Raw genomic sequence first — 24,739 nt, forward strand, 5'->3', positions numbered from 1 at the left:
CCAACATTTAAGCTTTAGAGAACAAAGTTGTACTATTAGGAGAATAAAGTCAAAACATGTATGATTATATAATGCAGAACATCTGCCAGGGACATGGCAGCGCTGCTGGGACTAGGACTAGGACCAGGACCCGCCCTCCTCCTCCTCATCATCCTCCTCTTCCTCCTGCACTTGTCAACGGGACACTGCTCGCGCATTACCTCACAGTTGTATCCACAGACGCTGCGTAAACCTGTCCCACAGACGAGACACATCTCTAAACTCACATTTTGATTCGTATCATCATTAGATGTCACAATGTTGCCTTTCAGGAGAACTTTTGAGAGCGAGAAACAGCATCTGCAGCAGCTGAACAGCAGACTGGCCCAGTATCTGTGCAGGACCAAGCAGCTGGAGCAGGAAAACGCGCATCTGGTCGCCGAGATCAACAAACTGAGGCAGAGGAGGACGACGGCGGGGCTGGAGCCGAAGTACAAGTCTGAGATGCGGGATCTGAGGAGGATGGTGGATCAGCTGTCCGTGGAGAAGTCCCAGGCGGAGGTGGAGAGGGAGAAGCTGTGGAGGGAGCTGCAGATGATCCAGTGTCTGTGCAGCGAGCAGACGGATGTGTGCACGGACATCAGTGGAGAGCTGCAGGGGTGCGCGAAGGAGCTTCAGGTCGCTCACAGGACCAACACTGAACTCCAGCAGCGTCTGCTGCAGCTGGAGAGCGAGTATGGAGCCATGGAGGAGGCACACAGGCAGGAGATGGAGCGCGCCAGGCGTCAGGTGGAGTCCCGAGTGGTGCCCATCATTACGCAAACTTACTGCGGACCTGCGGTAGTCCCCGCGGAAGAGCTGCAGGAGTACGCCCTGGGTCTCTCCGAGGGCTGGGTGCAGACCTTTGAATTGTACCAGCAGAAGGTGGTGGAGATGGAGCAGGCGATGAAAGCGGACCAGGCCATGCTGAGTGACCTGCAGAGGGAGAAGATGCAATACGCAGCACAGATGGACAATTTACGCAAGGAAGCGGAAAAACAGGGTCGCCTCCAGATGCGCCTTGAAGATGAGCTCATGAACATGCAGGAGACATTCCGCGTGGACTTGAGCAATTATCAGGTGAGACAAAGAGACAAAACATGCAATTAATGTTTCAAATGAGACCAGAACCGAACTTAAAAGATCTGTTTGGTTATATTTGAGGCTCATAAATACAGATTTTTGAAAGGACAAACAAACCAATATGCAGCATGTTTTATGGCTGCAGCTGCAGCAGCAGCAGCAGCAGCAGCAGCTCCCTCTTGTCTGTGCCACACCCACCCTCCTTACAGGCACTGACGCAGCTCCTTCTTGTTGCCTTTGCATCAAGAATGGCTCCCTTTCTCATCTCTAAGGTAAACCTAAACTTATAACTGGAAAACATTCAAATCTATAACTATACATTAACACACAAATCAACATAATGAATAAAACAAAAATATATGAATTATTAATAATGAAGTGCCATCTTAGTCATATTTGTGTTGGAACAAACATAAAGCTGTACTATGTAACTTCTAAATATAAACAAACATCTTTTACATTCAAACCATTGTCAAAGGAGTTCAGCTTCACGTGACTCTCTGTGTTTATGAGTACATCAGTGTTTAGATTTTGAGACAGTGGCATTCCTGCTCTGCACACAGAAAGTGATTTATTTTACGTCAAGAAAGATGGAGGCAACATTACGCTAGTAATGCGAGGTTGGAGTACGACTGAAAAGTGTCCATGGAAAGTTTCAGAAGTAAGGTCTGCAGCACAAAAAAAGCAGGAGTCGAGAAGTTTAAACACTTCTCGACTCCGCCCACACCTGCATTGGTGTTGTATAACACTCCCTCAGTCAGGTCTGGTAGTTTTGCTTGACAAAGATTGTTTTCAGATGAATGATGCAGCAGACAAATAATGTTACATTGAGAAATTTGAGTATTACCACGTCACTGAACTGCTGTAGAAACATGGTGGCACTAAGTAGCGGCCTGCATAATGCAAGGCCTTTGCCTTAAGTGCATAAAAACGGCTTACTCTAAGGCAGGGGTGTCAAACTCATTTTTGTTCAGGGGCCACATACAGCACAATTTAATCTCAAGGAGGCCAGACCAGTAAAAATAGCAAAATAATAGAAAAATAACCTATGAACAACAAGAACTCCTTTGTTTTTTCTCCTTTGTTTTACATTTAATGAAGGATAATTTTACAAAACATGAAATTTCTTGAGAAATATTTCAACAATTTCAACAATATCATGCCTAAATTTACTATTTACACATCACACTGGATCTATAAAGGCACAAACATTTAGTCACAGGTATCTGGAGCATTTGACATTGCATTTAGATTACCCTCTGGCGGGCCGGTTCTCGCCCCTGGGCCGTATGTTTGACACCCCGGCTCTAAGGCTACAATATATACATATCGATATACATACATAGATATATATATATATATATATATACATACATATATATATATATATACATATATATATATATATATATATATATATATATATATATATATATATATATATAATGTTACATTGACCAAACAGAGGCAGAATAATAATATTTGTTATTATTCTGCTTTATGTGCAATGTTTGACCTCACAGGATTGCATAGCTAGATTAGATAGAGGTCACACCACCACTTCCCACAGTGTTTTATAACTGCTGGATTAAACCAGCCACTTAAACCAATTAGCTGTCAGACGGACAAATCCCATTAAGTCTCCTAAAGATGGAGACCCAAGCAGGTCAGCCTGGTGCTATTACAACATTCAGATGAGACAAAGAAGTGCAGTGCTTTGGAAAAAAAATAAAAAAGAATTACAGCATCAATGGTCCTTAATACAGAGAAAAATAACATCTGACTGCACATGGAGTTAACAAGAATCAGGTGATATGATACATATCCTGATCCATCTGGACACTTCAGGTAGATTGCATTGCTGGAATATGATGAAGGTTAATGGTTTCCTGGTAGCTTCACGTTTAATTATTCTCTTTAGCTTTTTTTGTTTCTTGCGACCCTGTTGATTATTTGATTATTTGCAACAACATGTTTGACTGTGCAGTTATCATGCCTCAATGGTTTAGCTACTTCAAGAGTTCTTTTTTGGCCCATTTAAAGAATATTTATGCACATTTTTATATAGATGTTGATCACTTTAGGCCACATCCTCCCCAATTACACAACTACACATCACCTGATTAAATCCAATTAGCATTCAAGTTCATATACTATAGGTTGGAGTTGGAAAATATGCATCATATGACAATAAGCTGAACATTCTCACTTGCCTAATAATTGTGCACAAAATGTATTTCAATATTGATTACAATATTTTAGGGTCTCAATGTTTTCTTATGCCCTGACTGCAACAAAACAATATATAGCTAAGTTTTAGACCAGGAACTTGTAAAAACCTCTTGTTTCATTGACTGTTTTGTTATTTTCCCCTCATAGACGATTGTCAAGCAGCTGGAACAGGAAAGGAACCTGATGGCCAAGACTATAGCAGAGAAGACACAGGAGCATCAGCACCTTCTGAAAGTTAAGATGGATCTGGGCATGGAGGTCGCCGCCTACAGGTGATGAGCTGATCAATCTTGTCAGTAAAGAAAGAACAAAATCATCCCTTTCTGTCGAATGTTTTCAAATCAGACATTTTGAAATGTCTCAGAAAGTGGAATGCAGATTTTGTTTAAACAGTCCAGTGATATATTGTCCAACTCAGCCTCCCACTGCCTTATGTTCTCTTAGCTTAATTGGTTCTTTTATGAAATGCATTAGAACTAATCAGCTGTCGATCTTGGCACTAAGTGCTCTGGTGTTAACACTTTCCCTGCAATTAAATAACTAAAAACAAGCAAATATGGATTCTTTTTTATCAGTTGTGTAATGAGACATATTGCATGTTGCATTTAATATCATGTAATAATAGAATGGTATGTCTGGTTTCATGCTTCGAGCATGCCTGGATCTCACATGCTCACATACTAGTAGACTATTTTTGCCGAGAGTCAAAGATATTTTTAAAGCAGTTCATAAATAAACACATTAGTTTAATACATGTTAGATTTTGTTTTTCATTTATTTTTTTAAACATCACATCCCAAGCTCATGGAATTCACATATGCACACTTTCAGTATAATCGTTTAGAGACTCCAACCAACATTTTATTGGTATTCACAAATTGCAAGTCATTTCTATAGAAGTCTATGTGCTCATGCGTTTGTCTCTATATGGTAGTTTCTTCTCCACTGGCACATCAGTTGTGTTCTGAATTTCTGGAGTAGACAGAATGTTTGTCCAGAGTCTTGGCAGTGGCATGTGTCTCTGTTGTTGTCATGAGTCAGCTTTTGCTGTGGGATTCACTGGGAAGTGTGGACAGCTCTGCATTGTAGCTGTTATTTTTAGGTCAGTCATTCGCAGGGCTTTGTCGGGAGAGGTTGTTCCTAGTTTTGATAGATTTTGCTTTGCTCTTGTTTGTTTGGTGAAGCATGGCCATGGAAAGGTGAGCCGTTTCAGCAAATAATCTCAAAAGTCTTTTTTAAGCAGCAGCTTGTTGTGATTTTGATGGTATACTACCCTATATGGCTAGGTCCTGTGTTCCTACCGTCTGGTTAGCCTGAAGCATTTAGTTTAGGAGGTTTGAGATGGCAGAGCTAAATGATGTACAGCGTCTGGTGAGGTATGAGGCATTTTCACTTTTGTTCTTTGCAAATATGTGAAAAATGGTTTGGTTTTTTTAGAACCACGCTTTAAAATAACCTGTCTGTGTTTGTCTTGTTTTGTTCAGGGCTCTCCTGGAGGGTGAGAGAGTGAGTCTGGAAGATGCTCATAGAAGGGTGAATCAGCATCAGAGAGAAAGAATAATAGGTACAGTATTAAACAATATAACACTTCAAGACTTGTGGGTAATGCTACATGAAAAAAAGATGAAAATGTGTTTAAATATAAAGCAAAACTAAACAGTGAAGTGTTTCTAGAAATCTGAATAAATAGGACAAGTGAAAAGATCAATGAATAATATTTCCTCTGTGCCTCAGATATCAAGAAGCCTGCCCAACCCTACACACCAAGAGCTTCCATGTTAACTACGAGACAACATACGGATGTCCGGTATACCCAACCAGCGCCAAGCTTGACGAGATCCCCCATAGTTTCCTCTGGGTCCAGAAGTCCCTCTAAGGTCATTCCTATTTCAGTTGCAGACAGAGCTCGTTATCAAAGCCCTGCATCCAGAAGAGATATGATATCATTCAGCAAAGCTCGGGCTGCCGCTTCTGCCCCTGTGTCTACCACCACTGCTGCTTCTGCCAAAGATGAGCAAACACGCAAACATGAAACCCACATGAGTCCCGGTGTGCAGAAAACATCAGAAGAGAGAACTGTGAAAATCAAACAGGTCTCTAGGGAAGAGAGCCAAATAAGTCCCATCAAGTCTCCCACTGCTGAGACCAAATCAGTGAGGGTACTGTCACCACCAACGATGAGCCTGAGCACTGACATTGAAACAGAAAGCCAAAGGGAACTGTTAGATGAAATGGACCATGGTTATGGCGTTAAGTTTGAAGACGAATGGGAAACAGAGTCTACAAGTGAACAGAAGATTTTAGAGCCTGTGTCTGTAGAGGAGATTGTCGAAAAAGTGATCAGACCAGCAGGTTTGGAAGCTCGGGTGTGTTCACCAGGAGAATCCAAGGTCAAGTATCATGTGGAGAAAACTGAAGAGGAGAATGGCACGACTAAAACACAGATTGTGTTGGAGTCCAAGGTGGAGGAGGAAGTGGATTTTGGTGAGGACTCTGCCCTGGATAAACTTCTGAGTCAAGGTGCGAAGAAGATGTCACTGGAGGACATTGAGGATACAGCAGCAGGAAGTATGATCAAGAATCTGTTCAGTGACCTGCAGGGAGCAGAGATTCTGCAAAACAAGTCTGTCAATGTGCAAATCATTGAGGAACCAGTGGACTCTCGCAGTAAATATGAGGTTGAAGTTGAAGAGATGTCCAGATCTACCCAAGAACCAGTGGACTCTCACAGTAAATATGAGGTTGAAGTCAAAGAGATGTCCAGATCTACCCAGGAACCAGTGGACTCTCACAGTAAATATGAGGTTGAAGTCAAAGAGATGTCCAGATCTCCCAGGAACCAGTTGACTTTCACAGTAAATTTAAGGTTGAAGCCGAAGAGATGTCCAGATCTACCCAGGAACCAGTGGACTCTCACAGTAAATATGAGGGTGAAGTCAAAGAGATGTCCAGATCTACCCAGGAACCAGTTGACTTTCACAGTAAATTTAAGGTTGAAGTCGAAGAGATGTCTAGATCTACCCAGGAACCAGGGGTCTCACAGTAAATATGAGGGTGAAGTCAAAGAGATGTCCAGATCTACCCAGGAACCAGTTGACTCTCACAGTAAATATAAGGTTGAAGTCGAAGAGATGTCTAGATCTACCCAGGAACCAGGGGAATCTCACAGTAAATATGAGGGTGAAGTCAAAGAGATGTCCAGATCTACCCAGGAACCAGGGGACTCTCACAGTAAATATGAGGGTGAAGTCAAAGAGATGTCCAGATCTACCTATCATCAGCCCTCCTCAACATACTTTCAAATCGAGGAGCTAGAAAACGTCCCTTATGATACTCACATGCAGTTGGATGACGTGACAAAATCCTTCACAACAGATGCGACAGAGTCGCGTGAGTATTTTGTCTCCACACCAGATGATAATCTTTCCGAGTCCGAGGAGGGTGGTGGCATAACCTCATATGGCCATTATGGCATGGTAGATGACCTTTCAGACGAGAAGTATTATCAAGATGGAAATATTCCATTAAACACAGCAATACAAAAGAGAGGTGATGAATATAAGTTCTTGTCAGATCTCAAAGATGGTTTTCCAGAGTGCATCATTGAAGAAGAGATCTGTGTTTCCCCTGTAGTGCAGGAGTCGGTGCTGGAGTTCCTGAGAGAGGACTCATTAGAGCCCAAAGAGCAGCTGAAGGGAGCTTTAGAGAAACTTCAAAGCTCAGTTTCAGGGCCTCTGAAGGAGGAGTTGGCCTTTCTCACTAAAATTAGTCGCGAAAGTCCTGAGAATATGGCAGTTAACGTCACAAAAGTACAGCAGTCAAGTGACAATGGAACTATGACTATAGTTGCAGAACTAAATGTCTCTCAAACCCTGGAAGACTCTGGGCTGCTGGAGGCAGAGGATGATCTTTCTGAAGAGCAGATCATGGCAGCTCTCAGATCCTCTAACCATGAGTTTGAGAAAGCCTTCCAGGTTGGGGCAGGGGGAGGGTACAGCTTCAGCATTGACAAAACAGAAGATATTGCTCATGGTGAGGAGTCTGAAGGCTTCACAGACCAAGGAGAATCCACGTCAGAAATCACTGAGAGACATATCAAATTCCGGCCATCCGAGAAGTCCTTCACCTTCCAGATGGGCAGCCATTCAGGTGTGTCATCACAGCAAGAGCTGCTGTCCGAAATCTCAGAGAGCCCAGAGAAGATTTCTCAAGAAAAAAGAGTTGCCACAATTTACCTTGACAGCCCAAATAACTAAGAAAGAATTCAGCCAGAAATATTTTTGGATGTCTTTACTTGCTTGCATATCAATTCCATAAGTATAGGCGCTTTTCCACTACCCACTCCTGGCTCGACTTGGCATGGCATGGGGTGACTCGGCACGTTTTTTTATGCTTTTCCATTAGTGATAGTACCTGGTACTTCTTTTTGGTACCTGCTCTTGCGAGGTTCCAAGCGAGCTGAGCCGATACTATGTGACTATGTGAGTCATGAGCGCAAGGGGCGACACTAGAATCCAGCCATGCTAGTACCACGTAGTGGTGAAGCGCCATATGTATGAAGCTTACAGCCCCAGTGCATATCTTCTGACTGCCTAAGGAATCTTAATTACCAAAACACTGCCAGTGCTTCTACCCCCACACCTCTGCCACCCAGTTGTGCTTATCCCTTCAAACTGCCCAACATCCAGATGTGTTTTTCTGCTGTATAGAGTCTACTTCTGAAACTTCTCATTGGCACTTCTTGGCATTTTCAGCCACTCTCCAGCTGTCTTTTTTAATAGCAATTTATTTTTTGTTGTGGTCAGCCTTGCCTTCGTTCAGCCACTTCCTGCGTGCAGCATGGGAATGTGGGAAATGAGAACAAAACACTGCTATACTGAGAAATACAAATAGGAAGTCACATGAAGCCGATGGGCTTAAATTTACACACTACAGCTTTAAGGCTTATGCTGACCCTGAAATAATATTTTTTTTCCCCCAAAATGTATATCTAATTGATATTTGATATACTGATTGTTACTAAGAGTGTTTTATCTTAATCTGGTGCCCGAAACAGCATGTCATGATTCAAACAATAATGGCTTTCAGTGAAATGTTTGAGGTTACATATATATATATATATATATATATATATATATATATATATATTATGGTATTTGTTTCAGCTATACTATGTTTAAACACAATAAAACAGTATATTTTCTAGCTTTAGTTAAACATTTTGTAGCAATGTTTAAAGTGGTTAACTGTAATGCACTGTTAAGCTTACAGCTTGTTTATTTTCCAACAGTTTCTGTTTATTTACTCTAGATGTCTCTATTTTTGTACTAACCTGTGCTGTTAGACTGTACTAGACAGTTTTGCAGTTTCCAGCCCAACTATTACATCATGGAGTCTCCTTGGTCAACACTTAATGCCGACCAACAGTCGCTGGTGGCAGTTATGAGGTGCTGTGCACCACAATTTGACCTTGTTGGGCCTTTTATTTTTATTTTATCTTGGGCACTGCTACCAAGTGAAATTATGTTTGTTTTACTGCAACATTATTTTTATCAGGAGTAAAAGGAGTGTGTACTGAAGTAGCTGACAGCATGAGAGCGGAGTGAGAGGTGTAGTGCAAGTAAATGTGGAACTTAAAAATGGTTAAATAACTCACAAACAAAAAGCTATTATTTATATTTACTCACAAAAGGTGTGTATTATAGAGGGTTACATGATTATTTTTCCCCTCTAAAAATGTATATTACTAAATAAATTGTAATATACTGGGGAATAACATTCAGTGAGTTGTGAATTGAAAATGGTGGACGACACAATTTAGAAATGGAAATGCAAATAGTAAGTGAATGTGAAGAAGCAGCGGGGTTACAATGAGTTAAGGATGTTGCGTATGTGTTGTAAAAGTCAAATGTATTCATCGGATGGTTTTCTTTAATGCATGTTTTGTCTGAACTTCTTTTGCGTGTCCACACATGTGTTTGTTGTCACAGTGCTGGCTCGAGAGATTCACCTTTACTCTGACATGGCAGAGTCTTGACGACAGTGACTATTTTTGGATCATCAGCTTAGTGGAACCGAGTGTTCACCAGAGTTTGTTTTGTTGTGCACAACTTGCAGAGGCAGAAAAAGAGTCCACTAGGTTTGTCTTCATGGCTGCATTCATGTATTCACAGATTGTCTTTCGCTTACTGGATTGTTAAAAAATATACATAAATACATTGTTTAGTGTGAATCTCATGCTTTCATAAATATATTCATTGCAGGACATCGACATTTAAAAAGATTTGTTGCATTTGAATGTTCAGAATCAGCAAATTTCCACACAAAAACATGACACTAATACATTGATACATGGAGTTAAATGAATACCATGTGCCATTTCATAGAATCAGCAAGAGAAAATCTAATTGTGACCAATGTTTTAATGAGTCAGTGTTGAGTGAATGTTAGCATCCATGGATTATGCAACATTTTCACTGCTTTCACATTATTGCTTAAGTTTAAATTGGTTCAATCTCATATTTGGAAAATGATTCATGTTAATATGAAATTAAAACCTTGTGTGGGTATGATACTCGTGTGTGACTTTTTCTTCAAAGCCAATACTGCGTGGACGACAGATAATCATCAGGAATAGTTATTTGTCCCACAGGCAGGTTTGATGGAAAAATAGATTGTTTGTCCAAACCTTCAAATTTGTTTCATTGACATAATAATAATAATAATAATAATAATTATTATTATAATAAAGAATATTTACAGTATAAGCGTCCAGCATTGAGTTTGCTTCATCACTGCCACTTATATTTTTCTTCTACCCAGTCTTTGTAGTCTCTCTGCCACTTCTGGTGCCCTGAAAAATGAAGCATTGGTTAGATTGCTGAAACTTTGCTGTGTTTTAAACGTCTTTTACTCAAAACCGAAAACTGTCAATTATGCTATATATCAAGAGGAAAAAATGAAATATCTGTTCACATATTGACAAATACATAAGATGTACAGATACCGGGCCAACATGTCCACAGCTTTCTGAGTTGTTTTTGTCCTCTTGTGCTGAGGCCCATACGTCCAACTCTGAATCTCAAGGCACTGACATTAAAAGTAAAAATAAAAAAAAACAAACAATTAAATTAATGACAGTTGACTGAGTTGTCAGTGGAAGATTAGAGATCTGTGTCATACTCAGAGGGGAATAAACACTCCTAGCAACATGTGAATGCACTAAACATCCCAAAATAACTGCTGTAGCAGTCCACCTGTGCTGCCCACTCGCAGTGACAGGTCAACACAGACCCCACATGAATGAGTCAGGAATCTAAGATAAACAGCAGCAACACATTTACTTTTAGTGGTTGAGTAAATAGTCACTGGTTGCTTGGCTTAATAACATCATTATTAACAAAATCCAGAAAAGTTCAAACTTTAAACTACAAACACATGTGTAAAATATAATTGCACAACTTGCACAGTGACGCAACAGCCAAGATAAAATCCTGCCTGACATTTCTGTAATGCATCATCAAAAATAACAACTTCTAAAGCGATCCTTTTTTTTTAAAAAACAGGGAGAGAGGGAGTGAAAAGTTCCCCTCTTTGCCAGGGAAACGAAAACACTCAGTAATCTGGAAGAGATCCATCTGCTCTCATGGATATTTTCACTGTTGCTAAGGTTGATGTAATGGAAGGCCTTTTTTTCAGCAGGACCACAGAGGAAGGGGGGAACTGTGTGTATGTGTGCGCCATTGTTCTCTTTGTTTTGCTTTTTGAAAGTAAGGGACATGTACTGTGTCTACAGTGCTGTAAGAGCCAGCTTTCCTTTTGGAAAACAATACGTGTGTTGATACGAGCAGATGACAGGGAAAGAGCAACCTTTACACATCTGCTCTGTGTCAGTGTACTTCAGAAAGGTCAGTAGTTGGACGTGCAGTGAGGAAAGTGAGCTCTGATACACCCTGTCATACTTGGAACCCTCTGAACTTTAATGTCACAACAAAGCAGCATAGCAACCAACATACTTCACTTGGGCAAGCTATAACTAGTAAGAAATCCCCCTTTAGGTGTGTATTTTAGTATGTTTAACAGGCTGCTGCAGTGAGCTTATGTGATGTCATACTTAAGGTAAAAAAAACAAACACAGTAACATATGCGAGGAGAATGGTGGTAAAAATGAGCTAAAATGTTTATTCAGAACACTCATTTTTGTTTCAAAGGACATAATAGCATGCCACTCTAATTAGGGTCAGTGTCCCTTTAATTAACAGCACTTAGGAGAGTGACTTTCTTTTTCCAAAGTCACCTATCTGTCAGGCTCCATTCAGACTGAGGAAACACAAAGTCACTCTGTGTGATATTTTACACCCGGGACGATGGCTGTGCACACTGCACCCTTCCAAGATTAGCATGCGACTCTGATAGCGCTGAGATTTAAAGAGGTGGCAGGAATAACTCATCGCACCATGACAGGGACTGTGTGTACCTTTAAAAAACCTCTCAGTGGTGTAGCTGCGTGGCCACACATCCGCTCTCTCCTGGCCTTTTATTAAACCCACCCACGCGAAACGTTTGGCACCAACAATGTCGAGTTTGAGAACCACTACTGCATCCAAGAGTTCAAACATATATTTATGGGTCGTAACAGACAAATACAACATGACAGGTGCTATTTGTGTTCTGCAATGTGTAATTACCTTGGTCATAGTCCTGTGGGCCTGCACCATCCTGCCCTCAGTCATCTCCACACTCCCAATCAGCTGAAGAGTGTCCGCTACCTCGGTGCTAAGGTCACCAAATGTAGATCGCTTCAAAGGGAGAGAGGATCTCTGGATCTCCACACATCTCTGCAATGGTGCATACAAAAATGCATGGAAGTCGAAAGTCATCTCTTGCCACTGCTGGAAATACCCTTAACCTTTTAAATAGGTGGGATCAACCATTTGATTATTAACAAACTAATGACAAAATGTGCATGGAGCAGGAAATTGCGTCACAACAAACACATTGTATGACTGATGGTACACCAGTATGTGTGTGTGTGTGTGTAAAACCTCTTGCTGGCCATTGAGGAGGAGGAAACGACAGAAATCATCCTGGGCAGAGATAAAGGCTGGGTCCTGTGCACCGACAGAGTTTTCATATGCACTTAGACTCTGCTCAAAGTAGTGACCTGTAGAGTCGACATCTGCACAAGGGAAACACAAATAAAATACGACGACGCCATTTGTCATTTGTCTTCATGAACAGAAACGATCACGTAACATTATTTGTACGATGCATCCTTCTTCTGAAAATGGACTCTGTCAAGCAATACTATCAAACCTGACAGAGGGAGCGTTTGTGTGTATACAGCAGCAGTGCAGGAGTGGGTGGGGGAAAAAAAGCCTTTAATCTATCACACTGCGGAATAGAGCTCCAGTAGCTGACGTCATGCAAACTCCTCTCTTCGCAGGCAGTTTTTCATCATTAACATGAAGATGGTGGAGAGCTGTTCTGCCCCAGGAGGCCAAAACGCTCAGAGACAGGCTAACGGGAGAGCATTTTATTGGATCCCCACAGATCCAGAGAGATGGCGGAAGTGAACTGCTGCAATGAAATGTGCTCAAAGCGAGCAGAAGAAGATGGAGCAATGGGAACCCACAAGCAAGAGATTTAGGGATTAGCTCTTGGTAAATTCATTGACTCTCTAGAGTAAAATGAAGGGAAGTTAATCAGGAAGTTGAAGATGTCAGGATACTGCAGGTCTAGAATAACATCCTCTCCAGCTGTTTCCATGCATCAATTCCATACATAAAGCACTCAGAGGACATTATAGGTATCAGATATAATATATCTGATTTTTATAATGCCTATCATTCCACATCTATGTCCGCCATGATAGTGGTGTGAGAAAAGTGAGCCATGTGATGTCTAAAGTTCTTCTAGAAGAGTTTTTTTGAGCAGTAGAATTCAATTCTGAAGCTTTGTTGGTATTTATTTGTGTTTTCAGTCATACATAAAAATGTTGCCTCCCTCTGTCTTAACATAAAACCAATCACTTCCTGTGTGCAGAGCGGGAATGATGATTTAAACGTCCCTATAATGAGAGACACAGAGTTGCGTGGAGCTGTTCGCTTTTTGTGACAGTTTATTATTCAAAAGTTAGGCACTACTTCTTTAAATTATAATTGTAAGTGACAAAAACACTGACTGTGGAAACATATAATGCTACAAAATCACTAAAATATCAGCATATCAATAGTAGCTCAATTTGTCAAGTCAAAACATCCACCTTCTCTTAGTTTTCAGTTACTATGTAGGAAAATGCTGGAAAATAGCGTGACACTGTGAAACCTACAGTGCATTTGCCTGGGGGTAATGTTGACATGAGTGAATCATACTGATGGGGCTGAACTTGACAATAAGGCGATTATAACTCTGGTTTCCATAACACCATTTTAAGGAATTTGACATATAGGAGGACCATGTAAGATTCAAGGCCTTCATTAACCTCTTAAGCCTCATGTTCGGGCTTGTGTCTGTGAATAGACTCACCATTGTGATGGGACTCTGCTGCAGCAGAGAGGACGAGGGCCAGGCTGTGGGAGATCTGGGCCGCCTCGAGCTCCCCTAGGCTGTGGCTCATAGCAACGGCATGAGCCTAACAGGAACACCCACATGAACGATTACATATCAGCAAATAATATGTAGCTACCAACACAGCTTGGCGCAGTCTCAAGAGGAGGCGCCCAGGTATTTATATACAGGATGTTGTGCTAAAGTGATATGCCACTTGCCTTGGAGAGATGCTCTATGGCTTGGTCCAAATGACCTTTGTCCTGCTCAATGGCAGCCATGTCCCTGTAGACAGTGCAGGTCTTCTCCGGTTTATCACACTCCTTCAGTAGATGCAAGGACTTCTCACACCATCTCAAAGCTTCCTCATGCCTGTTCTGTCTCCTATACACCCTACAGGACAGGACACAAATAGACTGAGTGTCCCTGACAGACAGACACACATAAAGACACTCATCAGTCTGGACCCCGACAACACCGTACCATTTTACTGTGGTGGCACCTCATGTTTTTTTCCCCAAAAGTTGAACTCCTTTTACTTGACCAGGCCCCTCCTGACCAGACTAGATACACATCGGCCCCCAAGGTCATCTGAGTTTGAGTTGAGTTTGCAAAATATACGATAATTTAGTAAAGCAACCTAATAGATTTTGACATGTGTGAAACATATTAGGATAAGTTGTACACACAAACAAGCATTTAGCCCCAATTTATATACAGTAAATATCACCTCTGCCTTCCAAATAATCATCATTTTAAAAGAATCTTGATAATGTGTACAGATTTTCCTGCACTGAACATTTTATCTTTACAGGAAAGTGTGGATTTGAAGTGAACCACTGAACATAGGCCTCTCCAGTCGATGACTAAGCTAATCGTCTTTTTAACTCAATATCCCTGAATGATTCTTATGTTGATGGAGGCTCGAGGGAGAACATGACTGAAGTGATAGATATGTAAGCTCAGATTTTGTCCCTGACCTTTGAGATGAAATGTTACAGGAAGCTACTTCACAGCAGCTGGACTGCAAATCAGACGAATGACACCTTACTCGAGGAGCTCGGAGTGGACTGTGGGAGGAAACCCAAAGAAAACACACTGTAAAAAGTGTGGTTTTTGACCCCTCCCCCCCACCCCCCCATTGCCACCAAATGTAAGCATATACAGGTGAGTTACAGCAATTTTGTGTTTCATGGTGCATCACTGAAATTGCTATGCAGCCACACCCTTAGAATATATTGTAAGTTCACATCTGCTTCATTACTATGGTCATGTTTCAAATTAGTGAAGTAACTGCTTGGTCTCTTGCCAAAACCATGCGCTGCAGAAAGCTGAATGTGTGGGCTGATGGCTGTGGCTAAAGCCTGCGCTGCTGACTATAATAGGGAAAGCTTGCACGTTGCTAATTTAACAGTTTTTGTTGTGCCCACTTAGAAGTCTATAACTTTCCTCCTCTGACAGTTACACTGCCAATAACTTGACTAATAACTCCAGTGTTTTGAAATCCAGGAATGCCCTTGCAGTCTCAGGAAACCACAAATGCAACACTGAAGATTTAAGGATGGGCTGTGAGGAAACAAATCGAGACTGCTGATATTAAAATGGATCACCCGCATGTATACTTACTGCTGTGAGGAAAGTTTTGAGCTTCAATTGTTAAGGAGCGCAACGGTAGTGAGGTGCCTCACAGCAAGAAGGTTCTCAGTTGAAATCCTGGTTTGACCGAGACCTTTCTTTGCTGAGTTTACATACTAAATAGTGAAGGGAGAGTAGGAGAAGATAGCTGCTTTAACCACTTCAAGGACTCTGGCTCCCATCAGACTATTCTGCTAAAAGCTTCAAAGCAACTAATGGACTCTAAATTTAATTCAGCTCTCATGTCACGGGGGGTTGGCCTTTCTCACAGGGCAATACAACAGCTACTGCTTCATTTGTTTTACCACGTCCACGATGTGCAGAGTTTATTGTGACCTTCGAAAGCACCTTGTTCTTATTTGATTTAAACTCAATCGATAAATATTAAAAAAAACAAAACAAGAGAAAGCACTCGGAGAGCAAAAATATCTGCCAGGGTCACTCAGTATCACCACAGTGTCAATACAGATCCAGATCTGGATTCCGACCAAACTACACAGAAATAGTAACAAATACCTCTATATAAGGTACTATCACATGATTGTTTTCAAAGCCATAGTGACATTTTTGACATGTAACTATTTAAAACTCCGCTATCTCAAAAGAAATCCATATGTGGATCACCATCAAATTAAATGACTACCATATACACTTGTTTACACCTGAGAAAAAGTGGTTTAGGTGTTTAGTTACACTTAAATAGCTATTGCAGTTACAGAGCGTCACCAGAGTAATATGTAATAATAATAATAATAATAATACATCACATTCTGGCCTAAAGTCCCTTCTTGTATCATGAGTCAGTGACTAGAGGACATCTGTGTTGACATGGGTAACAAAAAACACAGTGGATGCTCATTTCTTTGAATTTGCCCACAGATCAACATGTGCTCTGATGGTGGTAGGAGTGCCTCCACCCACAAGTGTTTACAAGGCAGCCACTTAGGACCTTTTAGGGCAGCAAGTGGCGACTGAAGGAAAGTGTTTGGTGCATTCCAGCATGACTTGAGTCCTGCCCCTCTGCCTGCATGGTCACACAGAGACAATGGTCCTCTATCCTCTTATTCACTCTGCATCCTCCTGCCCTTCCTGGCACAATGCTAATATGTCACATCCCATCGAGATCTACCAAGAGTCCACAAGGCAGGGACGTTGTACAATTAAGGATTTGCAGATGTGTTGCCAAGTAATCCACACTGCTCCATTTGTAAACGTTTCCAGAACATGGCTGACACAAGTTTTCTCTGGGCTTTCACTAGGAAAATGATACAAGGCCAACCCAAACACAAAAAATAGCCTGTTTTGGAAATTGTGTGTAGCATTTTTAACGAATGACATTTTCCCTGATGAGTCTTTTTACTGTGCGTCACAGGCAGATCAGTCTCTTAGTCACGGCTGTCTACAACAACTCTCATGGTTTCATGTCAGCCATCTTTAGAGGCAAGTTCTGAAATTGGATGAATAAGATCAATTGGACTATAAAGAGAAATGAATGGAAATAATACTGGTTTTAGCTACTGTATACTATTATACAATAGTCAATGACAAAGCAAATGTAGACTTATGAGAGAAGTTATTAAGATACAAAGACAATAAGTACATTTTAGCATGGTTAGAGTTGATCAATTCACACATGATGAATTCAGCTTAACAAGAAAAAAAGCTGATTCTGGCTGATTTTGCTGTTGGAGGACACCTAGAATATCTGCAACAGGCTATAAAAGAGAACTGAGCTTTTTATTGTTCAAAGCTTTGGTGGGAACATTCCCTTCCATCACAAAAGTGTTGACTGACTGAGCTTCAGAGGCACGCCAGACCCATCACAAAACAAAAGAGATTCAGTGAGCTCACACACCAGCCAGAGTCTGCACATTTTTTCAATTACACAGTAATACACAGTTCACGTCAACAATCTCTGACGCTCTGGAACAGACCAAGACAGCATCAAATACACATTCCTGTGAGTGTGCTAAAAAGACCAATCCATACCAATTGTTGCCGAAGGACTTACTGACTTTTATTTAGTGTTTTTCCCCCTTTTTTTTCTAAAAGTAATGAAAACATATTGTAAAAGAATGCACTTATTTGCAACACTTCACTAAAACTGGGAGATTTTCAAAGGTTTTAATGAGGTCATAAATTTGAAGTTTTATAGGAATTGCAATCCAATAAATGCAGTGAAATCATATGCACATGTAGTTCTGGGCAGTTACACATTACTGAGTAATACTTCTGTCACATTCATTACTTTACACCATAAGGAGTAGTAATATTATTACAATGAAGTGAGTGAGTATGAAAGACAGAAAACACATAGATGTGCTGTGTGAACGGGTGAATGGCCAAACTGTAGTGTACAGCAGCTTTGAGTGGTCATCAAGACTAGAAAAGCTATATAAATACAAACCATTGACTCCACTTTGTGATTGGCAAACTGATTATTGAAATGATTGCCTATTTTAATTTATTGTTTGGAATCTTTTGTCTTTTGAACTTGTATTTATTGTGCCACGTGTTGCTGACCTCTTGGCCAGGTCACCCTTGTAAAAGAGATCTTGATCTCAATGGGACATTTTGAAGGATAAATAAAAGTCAAAGTAGATCGCACTTTATTTTTGTTCTTTTAGCGCCTTCATCGTGTACATGAAGCAGGTACATGGCAGATTGTGAGCAAAACTCATAAAATATTATTTATTATAAACAGAATTGTTGCTATAATCAAATTCAATGTATTTATAACGCACATTAAAAACACTACTGACCAAAGTTCTGTGCAGTAATGAACATTTAAAAAACACACAACACATAAAAACAGCACAACAGACATGGGGGAGCAGGTGAGAGGCAAAAACATACACAGCACAAACTCACACGGGGTTGAATGCCAAAGCGAGGACACAAGTTTTTAAAGAGAAAACCATACCATCATTTGGGAGCTGCTACAGTGAAGGCCCTGAGCCTCACCCTTGTTTTTGGGATTTATAAGTGAAAGTCCAGTTGTTAGCAGAACATGTTATTGTACAGATGGAGCTAGTTTCAATGTTGGCACTAAGAGAAAGCTATTGTGTTCATTCCTTTGCAGTAAGGAGCCAATCAGAGCCTGCTGCACATCCAAACATTCTATAATGTTGGAGTTGAGAGCAGGTAGCATCAGGCTGTGTACAAAGCTGTCTTCATGTTGCCTCTGTTCTCCTTGGCCAAGTATTTTCAAATAAATTCCTTCAACTTAACTCATCACAGACTCCAGCGCCTTCTTCACTGAGCGCACAAATTCCCAAACACAGGTGAATTCCAAAGGAAAACTTTCACTTTACAAAAACGCTTTAAGAAGCTGCCATATTTGGTTTCAATTAATTGGACTCAGTTCCAGTTCTTTTTGATTGTACTTCAAAATATCATATAGTAATATGGGACACAAGGCGGAACAGTGGCTAGCATTGCACACTCTAAATTGAACGGTTGTTTGTCGGACTGGCCACGCGTCCAGGACGAACCTCGCCTTTCACCCGATGCCAGTGACCCTCACAAGGAGGATAGAGATAGACTTCTTTTTAAAGGAGTGTATTTAAACCAACATGACAAAGAAAACCCAGTTATAAATGACAGTAAATGAAGGGGTCCCAGATCTGGTGGAATTTATGTTGTTGATGTTTTATTGCATACGTATTTTTTTTCTAAAGGGAGAGTTGTCGAGAGCTCACTCAACCATCTGTCTACTCTTTGTCTTCTGATCTTTTACCACAGGAGGGCTTTTATTCTTTTTTGCTAATAATTTACCTAAATCTACAATAATTTGAGTTTTTCTGGAGATATGAAACTTCTCAACTGCAAGTATTTGAAGAAGTGATTATGGGGTGTGTTAAATGTATCACTTATTTCTTAAAATATCATCAGCACCTTCTGCAGATTGTAAAGATCTCCTGTTCTTCCCAAAATTTAAATCCCGTCTCTGCTTTTCCTGGAGAGAAGGAGTCGTTCCCCCATATTGGGCTAAAGACAGAGAGAGGATGTGACTCCCAGATACTTGTGGCGACAGTAGCTCAGTGGTAGAGCGAGTCGTCGTTCAACTGTAAAGCAGCTTTGAGTGGTCATCAAGGCGAGAAAAGCACTATATAAATACAACGTTTAACCATATTTCTATTTTTTAAAAAGATTTTTGGCATTTGCTGAATACAAGTATGCAGGGAGGGGCAGACTTAGCTGGAGTTTCTCCACCTCCTTCTGTCTGTCTTTCTGTAAAGCAAAACAATAACGTTCTTTACTGTGCTGCCCAATAATACCAAAGTGGATTAGGACATTTAAGACACCCCTGTTATAGGGCAAGTTCATTATCGACAGTCGTGTCTGGGGAGACGTCTATTATTCCACAATAATTGATATAACATTGTTTTTCGTTGAGTGAACAGATTACTTGGAAGAGGCAGTGAAACAAATACAATACTTAGGCAATTTGTCTGTTTTCCATAAGTGTCCACCTTTGAGATTTCTTGTATTAATGGATCGTAATTGCTGGCTAGAATGAGACTTAAGAATATTTATTTGTATACAAAGGAGTTATATGTACCGTAATTAATAACTTATTACACTGAGTAACTTGCCCAACACTGCCCACATGTATATGACACCTTAAGTAAATGAAGAACTGAAGTACCTCGTCATTTCACATTCAAGGACCAGCAGGGTCAAAATAAACATTAGTTTGGTAATCTTGATTAAAATAACAGCAGTTGCACTTCTAATTTCATCCACTGCAACTTAAGATGTGACAACAGGCTGCCATTACCAGGGGCAACCGTTTACCAAAAAGTCCCCGAGTGACTGCTGCACTTCACGCCTTGGTGCCTCCTCCACAAGAATAGTTTTAAAAGCTTGTGGTGCAATACTAGGTACCACTAACATTAGGTTTCAAATAACAGAGACACGTCAATAATAGAGAAACGGCTTCCAATGCTACGTCAACAAGGCTGCAGACACTCAATAAAGAAACAAAAAGCTGAACATGATTTTCAGGTATGAGGTGAAGGAGGTTAATGAATTAAGGAAGGAGCCAAAAAGAAAAGAAAAAAGCAGAGAGTTTAGTCAGAAAAGTGTCTTTTAAATGTCTCCCCTTCATCTGTATCTGTGCCCCTGTTTGAACACTGACTGTATGAGAGGACGAGCCTCAACACCACCAGCAGGACGATAAGCATCATTACACACTGGAGCACTGGATAATGTCAGGGGAAAATACTGGATGTTTAGCTGATGGTTCTAAGAGAATGTGAAATAATGGAGTCTTTTACTTTTACTTAAACTATGTGAAAGGTAATGTACATGAGTCTATTGCCATCTTGTGGCCAACCCTGACATAACTCAGTGAGGGCTATAATATGAAGCATGTTCAACAAGCATTCAGTAACTGAGCTGGTTCAACAAAACCTAAAACCGATTTTAGGATACTTCAGGATAATAATAATAATAATAATAATAATAATGATGATGTATAAATACAACCAAAATTAGCTTTGTAGTTAATCTAAATTAATCGCATACATAATTTTTTGATGTTGAACACAAATATCCCAAATCAAAGGAACTTTGACAGATGTGTAGATCAATGAATAATCAATAGAGGTGTCATTTACCACCTTGTGACCTGGGTAACAGTAAATTGTTTTAACTACTGAACCTGCACAGGCTGGAGGAGATTTCCAGTGCTGTCCTCGTCTCCTCCTCCTGGTCGATGGCATTGTGTTGATGAAGATCCTTAAGAACTTGTTCTGCCTCCAGAAAAGACGATTCTGCCTCGTCAAGAGTAAGAAACGGGTCAAGGACATTTTCAGCTTGTTGTTTTGGCTGTTTTTCTACTGTTCAACCCCATGAACGACTGTCAAACATGTCATTACAAGGATATTTGGTTGTAAGCAGAGCGGCGCCTCCCTGTGTGAGGTTTATGCTCAGGAGACATGCGCGAACATCTTGTTTTTCACTGCTGCAGGAGGAGATCGAGGAGCAGTGAGGGAGCAGCTCTCTGGCCGAGGCGGCGTGTTCCCGGGCCTGCAGTCCCCAACCTGAGGGAACAAATAAACATCATTATGATTCAATTCAACAGTACATGTACTGTATGTTACATCCAGAGCTGGAATGACCACGGACGATGTTGATCTTTAGAAATCGGGGCAGCAAATGACCAAAATATGATACCAATTTATCTTTTTATAATAACAAATGAAACACAAACATACTATTTATCAAACACCACCTATCTCTCTAAACCATTTTGTGTCTGCAAAGCAATACACCTATATATTTTATTCAATGTTAAATGCATGAAACAGCACATCAAAAAATGTAACATTTGGCTGTGATTTCACAGCATTTATGAAGTTTCTGAAAACAAAACACACATTGATATATTAAGTAGGGGAGCGACTTACCATTATTGTCAAAATCGCCCTAAACAGCCCTAATCTTAACATTACTGCTGGTTAGTAATTCTTTGGTTGTTGTAAAACAAAAAGCAAATTGCCAGTTACATGTAAATCACTTTAGAGTACAGTTAATCTCGCACAGCAAGATGTCAAAATGCATGAAGTCAAATGTATAAAAGAGGCAAAACACAGGTTAATTACAATTTAATTATAACATTTTTCTAAAATTACCTTTGAACTGGAAATATGCTTTAGCCAGTCTGGCATGAGCTTGGGCTCGTTTCAGATGTCCATCCCCATATACCAGCCTGGTCAGAGCCACACAGCGGACCAGGTCCTGGATGCAGGCATTGAACTGAGCAAATGTAGCAATTAAGATAAGATAAGATAATCCTTTGTTCCACAACAGGGAAATTTACAGTGTTACAGCAGCAAAGACAGTCAAGAGAAAAGGAAATAAAACATGTTAACGTACCACGCATCAATAAACACAAGACAGAATATTTTACAAAGTTGGAACAATAATGAAAGTAAATTAATGTGGAAACTCATTTCTATAAAATAATACATTTACTTTTCAACTGATTAAATATATCCATACAATGTTAAAAATCATCCATCCATCTTCTACCACTTTATCCTCCACAGGAGGGTCGGGGAGCTGTGCCAATCTCAGCTGACATAGGGCGACAGGCGGGGTTCACAGTTCATCACAGGGCCACCAAGCAGCCTGGACAGAGGTCGGTGCCCTCTGGGTGCTTTGTAGGACCATGTTTTTGGAATATCCCAGTCATTCATTACACAAATTAACTAAAATAACCAAAACTAAAAATGGCTGAGAAATTCAAGCCTTTGATAGTAATCAGATTTGTGTTCAATCTAAAGGTCACCATGAGTGCAATTACAACCAGAATTAGATTAATAATCAGAAACCAGTGAGAATTCATTTTAACCCTCATATGAATCATGCGCGTTATGAACAAGACCAAAGGCGAGATGACATGCTGGCACTTGAACCCACCTCTTGGTTGTCTTCATGGACCTGAGCTTGGCTGTCAAAGTGTTTGAGCTTCTCCTCCGGAGCCATCATCATGAAATCCCTCTTAATGTATCCTGTTTTTGAAGAACTTGACGCATGTGAACCACAGCGAGAAGCTTCATCCAAGCTTCCACTGCTCTCAGGACCCCTGCTCGCAGGTTGACGTCAAGCAAGGTGGACACACAGAGGAAAAGCATTTTAGGACTTGATGTTAGGGATGCTATAGGATGGGAAATGGGAACATATAGAAAATAAACTTTTAAGATTTGGCAATTAGAGAAATTGTGTTTGATTGGATGTTTTTATTATTATTCTTTCTTTCTATATCCTATAATAGTAGCCTACTAATAAATCACTGTAGTTTAATGCCAACTGCCAATCCAATCCAACTTTATTAGAAAAACACTTTAAAACAATCACAGTGGGCCAAAGTAATGTACAGAATAATAAATAAAAGACAGGAAAAAATAAAAGTCAGAAAAGCTCACACAAGGCAATACATCTAAAAAAAAAAAACTAAAATAAATTAAAACACAATACATAAAAGTTAAAAAAAAGTAGCCATACAATAAAACACACTAAACACACTAATAAACTGAAAATAGTGTCAAAGTAAAGTAAAAAGATTAGTTTTAATACATAATAGAGAGGAGAACAAGGAGAATGTTAAAACGGGCAGTAAGAAGGTACACAACCAGAAGAAGAAGAAGAAGAAGAAGAAGAAGATGGAGGAGGTGGTGGTTGTTGTTAGGGGGACATGCATCATGTTCGTTAAATACAGAAGAAAGAAAAAGACCGTAGAACAAATCTTCAGGTTAAACAAACGTTAGCAAGAAATAAAGCACTTACTCAGCAGAAGATGGGCGTGTTTTCTCCATAGTGTTTGTTTAGCAACTCAATCGTTTCACCTGAAATAACCGAGCCATCAGCTCTGTGTGTGTGTGCGTAGCCCTGGTTACAGTGCGACTAGCCCGGTAGCTAAGCTAGCATAACTGCTGCTTTCGTTTATTAGGCTAAAACAGTGGAAATGACATTTCCTGAAACACTTCAATTAAAAAGTTTGCCGCTAATAACACGACACTTCCAACTTTCAGCTGTTCACATTCAAACTGTGACACCTTACACGGCGAGCTCGAGCAACCATCGCTGGGACACAATTCACTGTTGCACCCAGACGCTCATTATGGGCTGCATTCAAGAACCACACCGTCATTTGACAACACAACTGTACATGTTAATGTTAATGTAGTGTAATGTAGTGTAATCTAATGTAATAATTTGGTTAAAAGAAGTGTTTCATTTCATTTAATAGTAATTGAGATCCAGAACCACACTCACTATTGGATAGTTTTAAATGTAACTTTTAGTAAGTCACCAAAAGATATGAATACACTCTGAAATAGATTTAAAATTAAATTTGAGTTAAGTTAATTTTAACACAATTGTTGTATAAGTGTATTTGGTCGTCGTCAGAAGTGCTGTTTGCAAAGTTTACTGTGTATATGGGCTCACATTTATAAAATGTATCATACTGTCCTGGCTTTATTAAAGTGTGTCTGTTAATTTTGTTTTTTTGTTTCCTTAACTTGTTTTGTTTTGTCAAAACAAGCAAATAAATTGTAATCAAAAATATTAGCATTACATTATACATACATATACATGAAGGAAAAACAGAAATCTTTGTTTCACCAATAGAAGCCAAACATGAATAATGCTCAATTGTTGTTATTATTAATTGTAAAACTTAGCGTTAAACTCAAATTTAGGAGGAATA

The 24,739-nt window shown here is 40.1% G+C and overlaps 2 protein-coding genes across 3 annotated transcripts; one reads left to right on the forward strand and one right to left on the reverse strand.

The window, feature by feature from the left end:
- Nucleotides 1–119: 119 nt before the first annotated feature.
- synm (synemin, intermediate filament protein) lies at nucleotides 120–8,478 on the forward strand. The gene is made up of 4 exons (XM_044035614.1): nucleotides 120–1,098; nucleotides 3,481–3,605; nucleotides 4,818–4,897; nucleotides 5,068–8,478. The coding sequence occupies exons 1-4, from the start codon at nucleotides 298–300 to the stop codon at nucleotides 7,587–7,589; spliced, it is 3,528 nt and encodes a 1,175-aa protein (XP_043891549.1). The 5' UTR covers nucleotides 120–297; the 3' UTR covers nucleotides 7,590–8,478.
- A 1,259-nt stretch (nucleotides 8,479–9,737) lies between these two features.
- ttc23 (tetratricopeptide repeat domain 23) lies at nucleotides 9,738–24,134 on the reverse strand. 2 transcript variants are annotated; one of them, XM_044035616.1, is made up of 11 exons: nucleotides 23,815–24,134; nucleotides 22,948–23,113; nucleotides 22,158–22,281; nucleotides 21,410–21,566; nucleotides 21,185–21,310; nucleotides 14,103–14,265; nucleotides 13,861–13,966; nucleotides 12,378–12,511; nucleotides 12,021–12,170; nucleotides 10,340–10,422; nucleotides 9,738–10,186 (listed from the first exon to the last, which is right to left on the reverse strand). In XM_044035616.1, exons 1-11 carry the CDS (start codon nucleotides 23,841–23,843, stop codon nucleotides 10,135–10,137), a joined length of 1,290 nt encoding a protein of 429 aa, XP_043891551.1. In that variant the 5' UTR covers nucleotides 23,844–24,134; the 3' UTR covers nucleotides 9,738–10,134. The 2 variants fall into 2 exon arrangements, with proteins under 2 accessions (XP_043891551.1, XP_043891550.1); XM_044035615.1 differs by having other exon boundaries at nucleotides 14,103–14,274.
- Nucleotides 24,135–24,739: the final 605 nt, after the last annotated feature.

The sequence above is a fragment of the Solea senegalensis genome, linkage group LG10 (genome assembly GCF_019176455.1).
Source record: "Solea senegalensis isolate Sse05_10M linkage group LG10, IFAPA_SoseM_1, whole genome shotgun sequence".
NCBI classification, from domain to species: Eukaryota; Metazoa; Chordata; class Actinopteri; order Pleuronectiformes; family Soleidae; genus Solea; species Solea senegalensis.

Excerpts from the sequence above, each read along its gene's own strand:
- synm (XM_044035614.1), top strand. The coding sequence starts at position 298 with ATGTTGCCTTTCAGGAGAACTTTTGAGAGCGAGAAACAGCATCTGCAG. Across the intron at positions 3,606-4,817 it reads ATGGAGGTCGCCGCCTACAG|GGCTCTCCTGGAGGGTGAGA; the intron begins GTGATGAGCTGA and ends TGTTTTGTTCAG. Across the intron at positions 4,898-5,067 it reads TCAGAGAGAAAGAATAATAG|ATATCAAGAAGCCTGCCCAA; the intron begins GTACAGTATTAA and ends TCTGTGCCTCAG.
- ttc23 (XM_044035615.1), bottom strand. The coding sequence starts at position 23,843 with ATGGAGAAAACACGCCCATCTTCTGCTGA. Across the intron at positions 13,967-14,102 it reads CCATAGAGCATCTCTCCAAG|GCTCATGCCGTTGCTATGAG; the intron begins GCAAGTGGCATA and ends TGTTCCTGTTAG. Across the intron at positions 10,187-10,339 it reads GCTGTGGACATGTTGGCCCG|GGCACCAGAAGTGGCAGAGA; the intron begins GTATCTGTACAT and ends TTCATTTTTCAG.